Here is an 18807-nt window from a genome sequence, read left to right as displayed (position 1 = left end):
ATGTCTGATGACTATCTAAAAGAATGCGACAGCAATTTAGCGTTACGCTGCGTCATGATATGATTTATAACCTTGTGGATGTGATGTTCAGGCCAGTCCAATGCGTCGCAGATCACTGCCCATGGCAGTGACCAGGAGATTATGCATGCCAAAGAACGATAAGTGTACTTCAAATATTGAGCAGCTTTTGCGAATACGTGATCAAAAACAGAACCATTCCATGCGATGGGTATTAAGTGTTGGGTTTAATTTACAAAACGAGAGACGGTATTTTATATTTTGTGATGATGCTTTTAACGCTTCCAGTTGGTAGTGTAGGAGAGTAAGGTTAAAACACGGCTTCTTTCGCGGCAATATTTGCGAAGAATTCGTAGAGCGCATGTGTAACAGCAGTCGGTTTGTTGGTTCGAACCCGACTAATGATGAGAATCTGGCCTTTCTTATTTAAGGCTAGTGCCGTTTTCCGTGCGCTTTTTTCATACAGTTGTATTAGGCTGGTGATTTAGGGGAATTATTTTGATTTAAAGGCCTACTGGGGAAGGCGAGGGAGGGGGAGAGGTCGGCGATCAAGTTTCACAATATAAGCAGGTGACGTATAGATGTCGGAGTCACACCGGGCTCGAAGTTGGTAGAGCTAGGCGGAGAAGGGCTCTCGTATTTAAAAGTGCAACGGGCCAAGTTCGCACGAAATGCCACAGCCACACAGGGTGCTTATTAGAGCTCCCTGAATCGGCAAGCACGACACAAGGAATGGGCTGTGTGACGCCGTTTATGTGTAGCTCGTCGTCTCTTATTCGAGGAGATCCGAACCAAGTTCGCGACTATTTTAAGTGGGCACGCTTCACCGGTGAGTGGAGGAAAGCACTGCGCCAATATCCGTCCTTTCTTCTGTCCACCTTGAATGAAACGTGATAACGTTTATTTACGGTGAAGCGATTGGCCCCCTCTCTGCCGCATTAGTGCGACGAGCTATTGCTGAGCGCTGGCGGAATGTGAGGAAGTTAACACGATGTGATGCGCTACTGTCGGCGATCATACCAGCTCAGATATAGCCGCGACAAAGAATATTTATAACTGCGTCTATAACAAATCACGGTGACACCTCCATCGAACAAAATAGCTTTACTGCACATCACCTATAGTCAGAGCTTAACGTGCTTGGATTCTTAGTTTCTAGCAGCGTCAGGCAAATGAAATTTAACGCACGTTTTGTTTTATCTGCAGATGTGGAATACGAAGTCACAACGGGTGCTCATGGTAAGTCTGATTCCTTGACATTTCACCCTAAACTTTTCTATTTCTTTTCTCCTGCGAATCTTCAGGAACGATGACTGCTCTGCGAGTATCTCTTTCAATAACCTTTCTGTAGTCGGAAGTTGTTTTCGCAACGGAATGGTAATAATAAAATTATAGCGTTGATTGCTGCCACAACCTGCCAATAGGAGGCACAAAATAAACGGAGACCGATCTTTTCAATTACAGAGGTGTAATTCTGTCAAATGGCATTGCAGAACAGGAAGGTATAGCAGACTGGCATTCCCGATATGTGTACGCATAAAACATTGAGAGAAAGTGAAAGGCGAATGAGCTGGGAAATGCAGAGATGTTGAAAAGGAGACTAAAAATCTTCAGTGCACCCTGGTTGTTTAGCAGAAACGACCTAATGAAAATCGCCGACGATGAGCGAACAGTGAAAGCTAGGAGCAACCCTTTCTTCGAGTCATAGTAAGTAGTCCAGCACAGCTGGCAGCTCGGTGTGTCGTTTACGAATCCCTACCTTCTTTTTATCGTGATTGCCGACAGACCCCTTTGAATAGGGATAATCTCGTTAACTGCGCTATCTTCATTGTGCAAGGAACGTCGATCTCAACAGCGCTGCTTAGAACCGTCCGCTCTCGAACATTATGGTTGTGGTAAAGCGGTATGAACGTTAATCACTGCGAACATTGCTTTTGAATATACAGTAAACTGCGCTTACGTGGAACTTACAGGGGTCGAAATTTTGTTCCTTTTGATCAAAGTTTCGTTTAAACGAAATATGTAGCATTGTTCGTTTTATTACTGTTCCTGAAGGGTGACGTATATGGAACGACAAATTTTAGCACGCTGAATTAGCCGGAAAAGGATCTAATTTTCTAAAGCAAGGCCACTGCCACTGATACGACTATCTGTGATACTCGTGATACCACACATGTTTTTTTATATTAAGATGGGTATTTTCTTCTCGCTTATGTTTGATGTTTCACTTACGAACACTTTATATGCACTTGCTGCGCAGAATTCACCGTCACTACTCCGTTCACGACGGAAGGCAAGCCCTTGACTGAGGAGCCCACGACGTATTTCGTTACAGGTGAAGGATGGTTTTAGTTTTTCGATATAGCAGTCAGTGGCCGACATAGCAAGCAGGATGCTTAGAAGATTATTGTTGTGTACTTTGTGGCAGTATGTAAGACGACTCGACTGATTTTATTTGTCTACCTTTTTGTCGGTTTGGACAATTGAATAGCTTGCGGAAAAATTATAACGCAGATGAACGTTCATATGTGTGCAGCCGGAGTACGCAAGGCGGATGGCCACGTAGTGCGCGATACATGAACAGATTCTACAGAGCGCTTTATATACGTTTGTGCATGCCTGTGGTCGGTTTACTAAAGATCTGCCCGGAACTCTTGGTCATGTCGACGAAATCGAGAGATGATGTCAGATCGAGTTACAGTGTGGATCTGCCCAATGTGATCATGCGTGTAGATTTACTCTTAAAGTCGCGCGTGCTGGCAAGCTCCCCATTCTTAATGTTTACAAGCAGGACAGCGCACACAACACTAACGGGCGCTGAGACACACGCAATGTTGTCTCCTATTTTCAGGCCGTCTTCTTCGATTGTTTTCTTAATACCAAAATCAATCCGCAGCATCATGGAGCAATTCAAATTGCTCTGTTCTCTCGCTTCTTACATATCACACACAATTTAATGTTACTGCCAGACGCCACAGAAGGTAATCGAGGTACGGAAGCACCAACAACGTACTTCTCTACAGTGAAGAATCGTCTGGTGCTTTTTTTTTCTTTTCGCAATAAATGGTCAGCTTAAAGCTGGGGTTCATAGTTGTGCAGACTGTTCCACGCTCTTCGGAGACGCCATATAAACGAGTAAAAGCCTAAGGTGCAGCATGGAACGTTCTTGAAGGGCTTTCCACCATTACGGGGAATTGCAAACAAGTAAGGCGCGGTGCCAATATCTTGCGGCAACGATCACGTCTGTAAGGTATTACACCGATCGATATATCCCACGAAACCAGCTAAAATTGGAAGGAAAGCCCGTGCGCCCTCCTTCCCAGAAGAACTTGTCTCCCCGCCGGCCGGGATGACGTCACAGCTCGCTCCTCCACGTCACACGCACCGATTGCAGCGCACGAGTAGCTAGCTAGCAAGAACGAGGACAACACGGGGATTCCCGTGAAACGCAGATTGCGCAATACCGCGACAGGAATTGCGCAGATCAGAAAAAAAAAAAAGAGGGGATACAGACAGAGAAAGAGAAATAAAGGAAATGGAGGGTCATGGAACAAACGTTACGTGTGATTCAATATAGAATAAAACAATGGGAGCTTGTCGCTCGTGGGCGCTGGTAGGCGCAGTTGGAACGAGCCTCAGCCGCCAGAAGGGTAGCTCTCCTTCTCGCATCGTCGTCTCGCTACGTTTCCCTTGCCAATGACTCCGTCTTTACTAAACCCTTTTTGGGAAAATGCCTATCATGGAATGCTCCCTGCTTTTAGTGCACTAAAGCTTTTTGTCGGGGCATGCCTATGCGCCGTTTAGGGCTGCAGTATCATTGAAACGGCTGGCATGATTTGAAAGCGGCGGTGCTGGCCTCAGAAGCTGACGACTTATCTCTCAGCAGCTGACGACTTATTTGGTCGAGAATTTATCGTAGTAATACATTACCAGAATGTAGCAGAATTCGAAGCACTTTTTCGAAGAGGTTGGCGCTATACTAACTTCCATATCAAACACAGCGAGCGCGCAATTAGTTTGGTTCTATTAGTGCGACTCCCACTTAATATAGTGGCATGTAAATCTCCGCAACTCGGTCGATGTATTTTGCAATCAACACAAGGGCGCACAGAAGGCACCAGCAACTAATTACTTTGCGTATCGCAACTTGCTTCCTTTATCGAGATGTGAGCTTTTCCGTTTTTATCCATTCGCATAGAACGCGAAAATTTGGAAGCCCGCCGAGTTATTACCGCATAATTTTACAGCTTCGAGCATGCAAAGCACCGAGTGCAAAGCTACAGAGCACAACAGAACACGCATTTAAGATTTTATTGGAACTTCCAGGCATTTTCTTGTGTGCTAAGTTACCAAACAACTTCTTCCAGATCATACGGACACCAACGCCCCGTCTGCCACTCCAGGTAGCCCATTGACGGAAACGACGGGGACATATTCCTCTGCAGGTAAACCTCCCGCCTTTCTTATTTTTTTGCATTTTGAATGAAGCGGTTAGTCTAATGAAAGTTCCTCCCACCGGGAATCCAGAGCACACTCTGAAAGCTGTGGAGTGTTGGCTGATCTATTATGCATAGAGAGATTGGCGGAATATATTTTTAAAGATACGTGACGTTGTACAGGAGGCGATGGCGCCTTTAGGCGGCTCAGGATACGCTTTTTAACATAGAACAAATGTGTACTAAATATAAAATAACAAGCGAGGACTGACTAAAAGAAAGGTAAAAGAACGAAAAAGATAGACAGTCAGGTGGCGTGAATGTACTGAAACAGTTCACAATACAAATCGCGTATAAACGTATAGGAAGCTAAAGTCATCTCACTGATAAACAGGTCACACAAAACACAATAAACGGTAAAGTCAGCCGGCATAAAATAAAGATAAATCACAACAGAGGTCACCTAAGATACACTACATGTGTCTTATTGCTTTTATAAACGTTATAATTTAATTACTTTTATATACTTTCATGCTAGGTGTCCATCTTTAATTGTTGTCATAAGACACACTAGAACGAACAATCAGCTCTCACAGACACACTAAATACGGAAAAAGAAACGAAGTCAGGTCACAAAAATTCATATGAATTTGAGCACAAAACAGAATATAAGCGCTAATCAATAAATTACGGCAATATCACTCCTCTCCGGAAATCTCTAGAAGGGAGTCGCATATGCAATGACAATTTTTGTTAAAAGGCAGAAGTTTTTACGACCAGAATTTACCTGAGGTAGGTCAATACATGAAAAATTCCGCGTTCCTCAATCAAGAAAGTTTATGAAAACATTTCTAGAATATGTAATTGAGGTAAACAATTACTCTCATAGAAAGGGTTGCCATCAACCCTTTTTCTTCTTAGAGTGCGCTGCTTTAGTTCGCTAGCTGCGCTGCAAAGACGAATAATATGTATTGCGTTTTTTTAATTGCCTTTTGTAGGTCACACGGATGTCGCCACCACTTCACCGTTTACATCTGAAGGCAAACCGTCAACAGAAACAACGTACTTCACCGCAGGTGTGATGACTAGTTCTCGACTGGTGCTTTCCAGATAGAGGGGGAGAGGGGGAAGGAGAGAGAGAAGGCATAAGGTAAAGGCAGGGAGCTTAACCAGGCTAAGCCCGATAGGCTACCCTGCACTGGGGGAGAGGGGAAAGTGTTCAATCTAACTTTTGTGCGCAGGGCCAGCCTCGGAGATAAATCTAGTGTGCTAGGTGCGATGCATTGTCGTTCGTTATAAAAGATTGCAACAGAAGCGATGCCGGCTGTACTACCATATCTTGAAATCACTGCTTATAGGGCAGCAGTAGAGAATGCATGCTCTCTCTCTCTCTTCTTTTTTTTTGAAGCGACAGTGTTTACGCAAGCTTATCCGCACCTGTCGTAAATTAGGCACAAAATATGAGATTAGGTAACAGATGGAGTTCGAGGGGGGTATCATAGTATCAATGTATACGTTTCCGCCGACCACAGCGAGTGGGATACTACTTTGCCTGTCGTTACTTTCGCCTCAAGGCACAAGATCACCGGCTATGCAATGTTTTATATTATTTATGGAGAGAGAGAGAGAGAGAGAGAGAGAGAGAGAGAGAGAGAGAGAGAGCAATCTTTATAGAACAGAGCACACGAGCGTAGGTAGCTCTTCCGCTGTGCAGTGGGTGGTCCCCTCAGTCCAGGAGCTCAGCTGCCTTAGCTGCCCTTCTCGCTCGGTTGACCAGGTTGAGCTGGTCCGTCGTATCGTAGCTGGACAGCGCTGCCTCCCATTGCCGTGTGGTGGGGCGTGTTATGGGTGTGAGCTGTGGTCTGCTAGCCCAAGCCCATGCCATGTGGTAAAGCGTTGCGCATTGATCACAGTGTGGGTATCTATAGGATTACAGCGCAGTGTGTATGGCGTGGTAGAGATTTAAATGTGTTTGGAGTTTTCGTCATATTACGGCTTTCTCTCGAGTCAGAGCACTATGAGGTGGCGGAAGTTTCCTTCGTGAAAGGCGATAGTGTTGTACGACGTGCGTGTAGGTTAATGGTACAGGCCCGGGGTTGAACTGCTCAGCGTGCCCCTCTGGCGGCTCCCAGCGTGCATGCGCTCGGGCGTAGGCATGTGCCTGCCGATGGCCGCGCAAGGACTCGTGCCCCGGAGTCCACACGATTTGTACGTATGGCGGGGGCTGTTGCGCTCCAATCAGAACGCGACGTGCGGCTCTGGAAATCTTGGCCCTGGAAGAATTTCTGCCTGCCGTTTGAGAACTATCACGCACTTTCAGTGCGGCCTCGTCGAGATGGCTAACGCTATCGCTAGTTCCTCTGCCTCTGCCGCGCGCGCTCTGGAAAGCGACGACGCATATTTTTCGGTCCCGTGATTGCCGACTACGCTGGTGACAAATGCGGTGCTTCTTGCGGTGATGGCCGTGTCTACGTACAAGACATTGGGGTGGCTCTCGTAGTTTCTCGCGGGCGCCTGCGCTCCGGCATGTCGCCGTCCGATGTGGAAGTTCGGGTGCACGTTGCTGGGAATTGGTGAGACGTGCATAGTTTCCTTTATTCGTGTTGGGATTTTTGTCAGTGCGCTGGTCTTCCGTACGGAATATCCAAGACCTTACAAGACACAGTGTCCCGCTGTTGAGCGTTATAGTCTTTCCTTCTGGTTTACCAAGTGGGCCTCTATAATTTCCCGTGCGTTGTTGTACACCCGTGTCTGCTCGAGGCCAAAAGTAGCCGTTCCGGGTGGCAGTCTGAGTGCTTGCTTATACGCTTTGCGTATCAGCCGGTGGAGTACGTACCTCCACTTCCACATTGCTGAAATACGTAAAGCGGCTCACAATCAGAGCATGCACTAGTTGGATCAGGTCATGTTCTTTGAGTCCCCTCTTCCTGTTGGTGATTTGTTGCGTCATGCGCAAGATCTGCGTGGTTGTGTATTGTAGCTTCTGTATGGTGTATCTTCCGCCTCCGTCTTTTTGTCACCAATCAATCCCCAAGGTGGAGTGACTTCATATCTTTATGGACGTGAACCTTCTCTGCCTCTCGACACGTTAGTTCCCCGCTGCTATAAGCTCATCACAATGCGTGCGTTCGCGATGCGATAGCGTGAGCCGACACAGCCCGTCAAATCGCTGCTGTAGGGCTCACAGTGTTCCAGGCTTCCCAAAAAGCCCTGTATGGTCACTGCCACAGGGACGTCTGTTACTACCAAGGTTCGCTTGTGCTGCTGTAGTTACCGTACCGCCGAATCGGACCTCTTGTTACGCCATGTTGCCGACGTTATTTACGAAATTGAACTAGTCGTTTACAGCGTGATTATTAAAGTGTAAATATTTACGGTGTAAGTGCGGCGGTGACAACTCTCATTGCGAATGCATTGCGGTCGCAATGTGGTTTGCAGGGGCCACCTCGTACACTGCAACAGAAGGGGTTCCTCCGATCCCGGGTTCAACGTGCTTTCCTGGGTGGTCCCCCTACATTGACACGGATAAACCGGACACAGAAGACGGGGATTTCGAATTTGTACACGCATTGGAGAAAAGGTAAGTTTTTTTTTTTATTCACTCGCTTGACAGAAAATTTTCGCAAGGCCTGCACAATGTGAACGCGTATGCGCCACATTGGTTTTGTATTAACAGGCTAATTCTAATGTCAAATGTTTTACTATGGACAGCTGCATATTGCAATTACTGAGGACAGACGTGCTGTTGAATGCAAGCCAACCAATTGAAATCAGAATACTCGTGCTTAAAAGTTAATATTATTTGGCGTGGTTCAGAGTTGAAATAATATTTGGGTAGGGGACTAACGCCAATTTTTAATTTCCTTTTAATTTTTGCGGAACGCGCAGGGGCTGTTATTAGACAAACGCCAAACCAATATCAAAAAAAGATTGTTGCATTTGAGAGAACAAGATAAATTCTATTAATTGTTGAAAATTTCATTTTAATTGAGGCCGTCAGATTCGCTTCAAGTACGTCCAAAATCCCACGCATACAAATAAAGGACAAAGCAAGCACAAGGCTTCCAGCCCAGCAACTCGGTACCACATTATATAGCACTATTCAGTTTTGTTACAATATCAAAAAGAAGGTTTCTTGAAATGCGTATAGGAACGTTTTAATTGGGAGGTTTAATTTTCTTGACCATAACGTGCAACCCTCAATGAAGAATATCGCATGCCCCGTATCTATATTTACATATGATCATATATGATTATTAACATGGGGCTATAAACACGGTACATATAGGTTTTTAGAGAGCAGCTCTTAGGCGCCATTTCCTCTGTTGAGCGTCGACGTCCCTCGTCGTAACCGCGCGAACGCGCTCGTGCCACTGCTCGCGCGTTCGTCGTCATCGTCTACCACAGCTGGCTCCGATGCCGCTCATCATGTCAGCGTCCCATACTGCTTCTCCCTTTGCGAAGGCGCTGACGACACTGACCCACTGCCAGTCGGTGCGGTGGTTTCGGTATCGCATTCCTTGCCTCAGTATATTGCGGAATGAAAAAAAAAAAGAACGTATGCAGCTGGGCTCAAATTTAGCATTAAGGTGTATCGTAATCGTCGGACGCTTAAGGATACATGACCGCTGTGGCGGCGTAGTGACTTTGACGTTGCACTGCTAAACCCTCGGTTTCGGGATCAAATTCTTGTCGCGGGGGCTGCTTATCGAGGGGGGTCGAAATGCAAGAAACTCCGGTGTACTGTGCATTGAATGCACCTTAAAGAGCGTTCGAGTGTGAAAATTAATCCAGAGGGCCCCAATACGGCGTGCCTCGTAATAAAATCGTGGTGTTGGCACGTAAAACCCCAGAAACAAACATGAATAAAAAGATAACGATGCAATTTTTCAATGCGATAGCATTAGAGGCGGACCTCGCCCACTTTGCAGCTATGCCCACTTTTACATGCCCACCACACACAATACTCCTATTTGGAGCCTGTGAGTATTTTGAATGAATGAATCTGTCTGAAGAAAAAATATGGATCGATCCCGAAGGCAACGCAGCCTAACACAGCGTCGCAAAGCGCGGTCGCTGTCACGAGTGGAGAACGCGTGCGATCGTGGCCCAATGGTTAGTGTATGTGGCTGCGTTGCTGGAAGGCAGGGGTTTGATCTGACCATCGGTCGCACATTTCTTTATAGCATTCCATACGGACTTCACCCACCTTGGAGGTATCTAACAGAGAACTCGAGGTGCGTTGATCGCAGGCGAGCATGTCGCGGTGCGCACGAAATCGCAAGATTGTAAGAGGTGGGAGGTATAGCAACGTCACTTGGACAAGCGAGACTGTGCAAGGTCGCCCATGCATAACGCCATGGCACGCGCGCGCGTTCAGCTGTGGAGACGTCACAATCTTCACATTCTATACAAGCTATCTTAGAAAGTTAGTGGTGATATTATGGCCTGATTTCCTTTTCTTTTATTGAACAGTGGTTAACCGGGATCTAAGATAGACGTTGTCATGGGCCGTGTCATTGGCAGGCTGCTGTTTCGGGGGCCCGTGTGCGGTGTCACCAATCGTTTTTTCGCTTTTATATACTTTTCTAGTACACCCCCCAAGCATGGCATTTCGACAGAGGTAGCCGATTCGCGGTTTCGCAAGTGTAATTTACAAGTCTAGCCGATCTGAACATTCTTTTTCAGTATCTCTTCAATGATGTTTGCCTCGAAACCAACGTACTCTCGTATAAAGGGACGCGTGCACATACTGATCATTCGCGGTTCAGTCAATGTTGAAAAGTCAAAACTACAGACGCAATCTGCGCCTCCTTCACCGTGTACAGGGCTTGCCGGGTTGAGGATATGAAGGCCATCCAGTGCAAGGCCGTCCGAAACGATACTGGGGAATTGATCGACTGGCTCGAATCCGGCGACAAAGGCGTCACGTGTCTCAAGGAGAAGGGGCTGCTGTGCTTCAACAACGACCAAGACGAAGGGAGGGCGTGCCACAACTACAAGATACGTGTCTTCTGCGTCTGCAGTAAGTGCTTCGAAAAGCCTAACGTTGACTGAGTTGCTTTGGTCGTTTCAAGGTGATGCCAGAGCGCTCTGCTGGTCGTGTAGAATGAGGCTGAAACTGTATTGCGTAGACAAAGGGTTTTAGCCGCATCAATCCGGCTTCGGTATCACTATGGGAACTTGTATTTCCCACGATGAAGCTTCGTTGCTTTCTTAAGCGATGTTTTAAGCTTCGCAGGAGCGTCTGCCTGAATGAACAGAAAAAAGAAATATTTGACGAATGTGCATATTTAACGGAATTAGTGATATTATTTAGGATTTGCGCTACAGCTAACTAAAGAATCGCATTCAATTAGAGGGTCTAGCAATAATTCAGCTCGCGAGTGCACTACTATTTGAAACTTTCTACCTAACGCAAAGAGTGATACGCAAACAACTTAAATGCAGCCGTATTTCGACAAAGCGAGCTTTACGGCAAAATCGACGTGCTGAGACTGTCCTTTCTATCGCTACGAGGGTCAGTCAAATGACAACTTTTGGTTATTTCAGAAATAATGTTATTGAGTGAACATTCAGCGCATTTTTTCTACATGGTCTCCCCCACGCTCATTACGAGTTTCCAGCGCTGCAAAGTGCCTGGGTTCTCAAGGAAGGAAATTAATTTGTTTGACGGCGCTACAAGTCATGCATAGCTTGGTGTGCGCGCTCGTCGGTTGTTGTTGTTGTTGTTGTTGTTGTTGTTGTTGTTGTTGATGATGATGATGATGATGATGATGAACCTATATCATGGCTCGTACCCACTACGGCGGATAGACCAAGAATCGGGCGGCAGGGGACACCTAAAGAAAATCCTTATTTCTGAAATACCTCATCAGATCGAGCTTCTCATTTTCCTTTTTTACTTCTTTGCGTCTGAAGAATCTAGTAACAGAAGATATATTTACATCTGCAGCCACATCTACATCGTTTGTAGGGCCGCTGTTATTAGCAACGAACCAATACCAGCTTGCCCGGCTTTCTGTCTTTTAAATATTATTATTTTTTGTACGTCTCACGTGGGGTGGCCATATTTACACTGAGACATTAAAGACGCTTATTCAGCTGCAGGTTTCTTCCAATTGACAAATATACATATATATTTTTTACGCAACTGTAAACAATTTTGCCTATTCGTAGGTCAGGGGCCATGAAAATTTGAAACTTTATAACAAATTCAAGGTTTTCATTTCACTGGCCCTCGTGTTTCATTTCGCCGCACCCGATATTTAAAGCTAAGTATCTCGCAGCGTAACACTTCGAAACATTTATGTTATCTCTGGCGAAATTAGTCCTCCCTCGGGTCTTCCTTTCTGAGCTTCCACTGTGCCTATTGCTCGCCCAGCTCCGAGTGGTGACCAGACTGCCTTCACGTTGCCTCCCACCACGGCCGGTCCCCCGACAATTACTGAGGAGCCGCCGCCCAAGGACGAAGGCCCGTGTGGCTGGACGGAGTGGATGGACGCCGACGATCCCCGAACTTCCCCCGAAGACATGGGTGACTTTGAAATTCTCGAGGAACTCAGGGTGAGTTCTTATACACGAATTCTACATCATTGTCACTTTATTGGACTTGTAATGCGCCCACCCTGCCCTGTTAAAACTGGGCCGATCGCGGAGACACGGAATAAAAGCTGAGTCGATCCTTTAGATATTCTAATCAAAAGTGGTGTGACCTTGTTCGTCGATCGTAACACCAGCGCGCAATGGGTTTCCTCGCAATCAAGGGGTGTAGGAAAGGGGTTTGTCCCGATGTGCGCGCACCCCCCAAAATTTTTACGCCCCCATCCCCCTACTCCTCTCCGGCTCATGCTCATGACATGAAGCAAGAAGGGAGAAGGGATTACAAGAAAAAAAAAATCTGGCAACTTTATTTCTCTTAACCATATAGAGTTTTCCAAAAATATTGCTTGAGTGAAATATGGCTGCCATTGTTCAGCTAATATAGGAAAGATTGGTAGCACATCGATTTGTCTAACCTGCACTTGTGGCTTCATACGTTCTTGTGGCTTTCTATCTTTCTAAATCGCATATATTTCTAAAGTCGTATACTTCTGAACGTCCGAAGGTACTAAATCTCAGCGCACATGTATGCTTACTGCGAATCCTTGCATTTGTAATACAATATTTTGTTGAGGATGATCAAATCTCAGTGTCAAAAACGTACGTATGAAGTCAGAACGACGAAGCTTAGGCAGAGATCAGGTAATCCCTCATTCCTACGCTTGCAGAACCACCATGTGGTTTGTAACGTGAGCCGATACTGAAGGCAGCGCGATGTCACAACATCCAGACGTCTCACAGCGTTAACGAATAATAGAGCCGGCCAGCAACTGTTTTCAGCCGCCTATCTCGCCTGGTACACCAGGAAGCTATCGCTTGATTTGGACAATCATCGTTCAATTGTTTCTACCAATATTCTTTCCTTCTCGTTATTCTATTGGCTTGTCTGTAAGTATACAAACTCTTTACTTGTGCCAATAAGATGGAAAGTTGGGCGAGTTGGTGCAACTGCATATTGTAACAGCTCTAACAGACGACACACAAAGACGAAGATGGCCAAAGGTGGAAAGGTGCTGGCTATGTTATCCAGCCTTCGATTACATTATCACAGAAGGAACTGGCGTTGTTGTACGAAAGGTAATCATGGAGACAAGATATATATATCAAGATGGACAAATAGAATGGCATGTCTCCATGATTACCTTTCGTACAACAATGCCAGCTCTTTCTGTGATAGTGTAATCGAAGGCTGGATAATATAGCCAGCACCTTTCCACCATTGGCCATCTTCGTCTATGTGTGTCTACTGTATATATATATATATATATATATATATATATATATATATATATATATATATAATATTGTGTGTCGTCCGTTTACGGTGTTGCTTGTAGCTTTGCAAGTGTTGGTTGGTTTATTCTATCTGCGCTCCACGCGTATCTCGGCTCGGCAGGATCGGTACAACTCGTGCGCACCCGGCCACGTCGAGAAAGTTGAGTGCCGCGTCAAATCCACTGGCCTAGACTGGACGCAGAGCGGGCAGAGTTCTTTGTCGTGCGACACGACAATCGGTTTCCGCTGCTACAACAAGTTCCAAATCACCGAATGCGAAGACTACGAGGTGCGGCTCTTCTGTGCCTGTCCAAAGCCAGGTAAGCGTCGAGGTCGACTGAGTGTTTCTGTTCGTGTTTACCGCATTGTAATGCCGCTGTATGAAATGAAATCAAGATAGCGACTATCAGGCATCTAAGTTCAACCACACGTTAACGCATTTCTTGATATGTTTTGGTTAATTTGAAACATGTCCTTCGGCGTACGTTTCACTGCGTTTTCTGCACTGATGCCGCCCACGCACATTATTTTTACATTTATGTCTAACCGTTTCCTGCGCCTCAGTATAAGACAGCAAGCTATATATTCTGTTCAATTAAAGTACCTGAATTTTCAGCTTACTCTCTCACTTGCCTGTACGTGAATTTTCTGGGTACCCTTTTGAATATTGTTTGTTAAAAAAGCAACTGAGTGTTTCTTCTGACATCTTGTAAGGTAATATAACCGCACCATGTTTCAAATAATTTTTGAAATCATACTTGAAAGCGTGATCTTGACATTTTCATCTTATATCGAATTCATTCAGCATTTGCTGCTTGCTATAGCGTCGTCAGTAGCACCCGACATTTCTAATTTCATTCAAACAAACTAGGCATCCTGGGCAGACTGTCGTTTTACTATTATTGATGCGAAAGAATCAAGTGGGCCACTGAGTGAAAATGCCGGCGGCGTCTGTAGCAGCAAGACGGCACCTAAATTCTCATTGGCTGCGACGCCACGTCATGAGCGCGCCTCGATGGAGCAGAGAGGGTGAGACGGCTCAACTGCTTGGGCGCTAGCGAGAGGGGAGAGGGAAGCGCCCCGACGCCACGTTACCAGCGCCCCTCGATGGAGCTGATACGGCGACGCGGCGTCGTGGAGCGAGACGGGCTGTCGTCGGCGAGACGGACGCGTGACGCGCGCGTGCGGGTGCCGCCGTGTCACTCTCGGAAGCCCGCGCTCAGTCCGTGTGTCTCACTCTCTCTCAACCCCACTGGGATGGATGGATAGCCGTTTTGAGCGTCCCCTTTGGAACGGGGAGGTGCGTTGCGCCACCAAGCTTATTATACTGCCTAATGTACTACGCAGGTAAGAAAAAGAAAAAAGAAAACGCACGATGAATTCCCATAACCAAAATTTCTGACCCCCTATTGCGAACTTTGTTTTTGTACATCTCCGTTTTTTGCCGTTTCCCTACTTTTCTTCCCCCTATCTTCTGGGCTTAGCTGCTGTGCGCGCATCCTGCCGGCCTTGGCGGCCGCTGCTGCACCGCATGCTGAGTTGGCCCCGCAGGCTGCTGCTGCTGCTTGCCGGCTCGGGCAGCACGTACCGCTGTGGTACATTGCTCGCAGTGCAAAACTCGGAGCATAGTTCAGCGGCGTTCAATTGGATATGAAATGCTTTCGCATTCAGATCTCATAAAAAGTGCTTAGGCGTCCTCGTCTTTCTTTCTTTTTTTGACATACGCGTACAAAGATACTCACTGATTTCGGATATACGGCGATCGGGCTTTTTTATTTTATTAATTTAGTTTTGTATATGCGTTGGGTATACGAACAGCAAAATCTCAGTGCCCGAGCCCAAGAAGATGATCACAGGCGGTCGCTTGAGTTATTTATTTATTTCACGTCGCCGGGACTATTGTAGGAATGTGGAAGTTTCAATCGTACACAAAAATCTTTTCAATGACATTGAACAAAACTTCAGATCATTTTAACGTTGTATAGTTAAAGAAAACAAAAAAACCTTTGTTTATGCATGTCGCTTCCAAGCATGTGCCATGTATGTGCCAAGGAGCATGGCTGAAAACCGTCGTGGTCTTATATTTTAATTCTTTTCCTTTTTCCTTCTTCACTTTTCTCTCACATTTCCTTACTTGGTACCGCCTTCACCAATTCAAGGTAGCCAACCGAACAGAACTTCTGTTTACCGCCTCTGTCTTTTCTTACCTTTATTTATTTCTATTTATTATAGCGAGTGCTTCCTGTTAGCGTGCAACGCCTTATGTGCCATCGTACTGGACCCATCTAAAGGCGCCAACATTTTCTTCCAATTCATGTAAATGAGAGACAGAGAGAGCAAAAAAAAAAAAAAACACTTCTTTTCTCTCTGCGTGGTCAGACATTTTCCTTCTTTGAGGGACGGAACTGGCTTTCCGATGTCGCTCACTTCAAAAAGGTTGATAAACTGTTACATTCGCTACATATCAATCAAAGCCAATGTGAAAAAGCTGTTTTTCTTTTCAAACATTTGCAGTTGTTCCAGAAGGTGGGGAGAAGAAAACCACCTATGCACCACCAACGCAATTCACAGGGCAGCGCGACACTGGTAAGAAAAAAAAAAAAACTGCTAAAACCGCTACACCTGCTATGCCGGTGTATAATGATGTTATTGTGAAGTGCAGCCGAGGAATAGTCTATGACGTACAGACACGCCGAAGAAAAAGAAACGGTAAAATGAAGTCGATGGTACCGCCGCATTTGAAAGAAACTGTAACGGATTTTTCTGCATACGTTAGAAAGAAAAGCGCCTGAAACACAACTCATTTCTTTAAACATAACCTTTTGACTACGCGGCTGAGTTGTAACGTTTCTGAAGGAAAGGCAAATCCAACCTCATCTAGAAAGTCGCCGCGTGCTCCTCATAAAACATGCGTTTTAAGTGTTCCGATGTTTCAAGCGTTCGGGAATGGCATTGGCGAACACTTGGCCAGAGAGTAAAAAAATAAGAAGAAACATCAGGTCGAGTAAAACCTTTCTTGCGCATGAAAGAGCGTCTGTAGGAGGAGGAGGAGTAGATTTTAATGAAGAGAAAGGAGGAGAGGTCGGCTTGGAGAGCCTGTCTGTAGCCTGCTACTCCTCACTGGGGAAAGGAGAAGTGAGAAATACAGGGAAAGGTAGGTGGCGGGTGATTATGTTATGGTACAATGGGCTACTCTATACACGTTGACCAATATGCCGATGCGCACTGTAGATGCAATACAGGCAATGGTAACCTTTTCCACACAAGAAGTAATCTTGTCACAAAAAGTTATTGCGCAAACACATTTCGCACTGACTGCACGTCTCACAGCTTCTAGAGGCGATCGTCTAAACCAGTCTCACTTAGAAAGTTCAAAAGTGATTTTATGGCACGTTGGGCACAGTCAACACTCCTCCACGCGCCCAAAAGCTTTTCTTCCGAAAAGGGGCGGGAGTCCAAGCAATCAACGGTGGACTTGAGTGTTCTCCGTTCGACCGCATATTGAGAGCACACGCAAAGTACGTGAGCTATTGTCTCGGGAGTGTGACAGACGCTACAGTCAGGGTCCCGTGCTTGTACAATCTTGTGAAGTTATCGGTGGGTGTATGCCACACCCAGCCGTAATCGATGAATGAGTGTTTCCTGGCCTCTCCGCAACCGAAGTGGAAGCCGGATATTGGGCGTCTGTAGCTCTGCGTACACCTCAATTAAGTGGCCCAATAGTAATAGGGATAGGCAGAAAACCTAAACGACGCTTTATTAAAAGAAAACGCATGTACGATAATGGCTGCGGTTATCCTTGCGTCACAAAACCGACGTGTTTTAGTGAGAAAGCACTTACTAACAAAAAGCTTTCACAAATGCTTTCGTTCGTAAATGTTGTGTTCTTTTGTACGTCCGCGGCGCCAATATTTAGAGGTGGGCGAATGTCATATTTTTTTTTCAAATATGAATTGTAGGTATCGAATATCGAGTCGAATAGTCGAACGCAAGACGCATATAATTACAGCAGATATATTCGTTTCGGTATAATTAGGTACCACGCCTGCACTTACTACAGTGTAAAAAAGACAGCTATCAGGGACAAATGATTAGTTTTAAACACAAGGTCAGTAATTGTCACTCACAAACTACACGAATAGACTGTCAAAATCTTTACAGCTTGCAGTTGCAAAGAAGCTCTACCGGAATGAATGGATGTTGATATGACAAGCTTTCCCAAAATTTTAAGTGACCGGTTGCCGAAAAAAGATTGGAAGTTGTGGAAAAAGAAAAAGAAAGCTGATGAAGGACTTGTGTGCCGTAAGCACATCTAAAAGGACCCGCTGGAAGGAAATCATCACTGGTTGTAGCGTAAAAGATGAAGCTGCTACTTGAATGCCAAAAATACTTCATGACAGAGTATACAAGGAAAAACACACAGGTTGTCATGCAGCGTTTCACCAGGAAATCGAGAACAAAGCATCCATTGCCAATTTTGTTTCTAAACTGCTTCAAAATTTTTGTCGTTGTCTTACTTTTGGTAACGTGAGATACCTTGCACATCAGACGGACAACAGTAACAAGACTGTAACAGTCGGTTATGGCAAAATAATTAGTTTCCATTGTTCAACAATACCGAATAGTTCCTTTTCGAATACGAATACAAATTCTTAATGTGTATATTCGATCGGGTAGTATTCGAAACTTCGATATTCGCACACCGCTACTAATAGTATGTGCAATACGGCGATTGCAGGCATCTGCTCTCAGGAACAATTTCAGCCAAGGACATTTTGTGAATACAAGCCCCGTAGCTCTATAGCGATGAATTCACAAATATTTGCGTTCCCATAAGCGCTGCTTGTGATCGGCCCCATCCACTTTCACTATAACACAACGGCCAACATGGCGATTGGCTCGCATGTGCTCTTACGAACAGTTTCCAGCGTAAGGATTTTTCTTGTGAGCACCGCCCTTGATGAGCGTTCGGCCACTTCACGTCGCTTTTTGTTGCCGAAATTACTTCGGCACTTTCGCCGAGCGTCGTTAAAAAAGCGCGGTGCCACGTAAGTATATACCGCCAGCGCTTATCAAGTGTCGGCGTACTTTGAGCGCGGATTGTCGATCCACGCCAGCTCGCACCAATGCGGTTGCTCCGACTTTTCTTTTCTTCCGAATGCAGATGCCACAGAAGCGACGACTAAATCGTCATGGACTAAATGGGCAACCGATTTTTTCACTAGAGGTACGTAAACACTGGTGACAACGTTTAAGACGGCAACTGAAACGCGACATTTCGTTTTGTCTTTTCTTCTTTATACTTATGACACGCGAAGGCACATGCGTAATAACTGTTATATTCGCTTATATTTAATGGCGCTGGACGAGGAACGCCATAGCGCAGAGTTGTAAATAAATTTTGATTACTCGGAGTTCCTTACCTGTGTACCCAACCGTTCTTGCGGGCCGGGCCGCCCACACAAAAATAGGGTCA

General features: G+C 45.6%; 1 protein-coding gene across 1 annotated transcript in view; it reads left to right on the top strand.

Moving 5' to 3' along the window:
- The window catches only part of LOC129387557 (mucin-5AC-like), a 37826-nt gene that overhangs the window by 8990 nt on the left and 10029 nt on the right, over nucleotides 1-18807 (top strand). The window contains exons 9-18 of the mRNA XM_072286153.1: nucleotides 1225-1257; nucleotides 2279-2353; nucleotides 4386-4463; nucleotides 5453-5530; nucleotides 7893-8034; nucleotides 10283-10479; nucleotides 11839-12020; nucleotides 13453-13651; nucleotides 15846-15917; nucleotides 18496-18558. Coding sequence (XP_072142254.1) covers nucleotides 1225-1257; nucleotides 2279-2353; nucleotides 4386-4463; nucleotides 5453-5530; nucleotides 7893-8034; nucleotides 10283-10479; nucleotides 11839-12020; nucleotides 13453-13651; nucleotides 15846-15917; nucleotides 18496-18558 — 1119 coding nt within the window. The remainder of the gene's footprint in view (nucleotides 1-1224; nucleotides 1258-2278; nucleotides 2354-4385; nucleotides 4464-5452; nucleotides 5531-7892; nucleotides 8035-10282; nucleotides 10480-11838; nucleotides 12021-13452; nucleotides 13652-15845; nucleotides 15918-18495; nucleotides 18559-18807) is intronic.

This window comes from Dermacentor andersoni, chromosome 2 (assembly GCF_023375885.2).
Source record: "Dermacentor andersoni chromosome 2, qqDerAnde1_hic_scaffold, whole genome shotgun sequence".
Lineage (NCBI taxonomy): Eukaryota > Metazoa > Arthropoda > Arachnida > Ixodida > Ixodidae > Dermacentor > Dermacentor andersoni.
The sequence above is the reverse complement of the archived record's forward strand: the minus strand, read 5'-3'. Positions and strand labels throughout refer to the sequence as shown.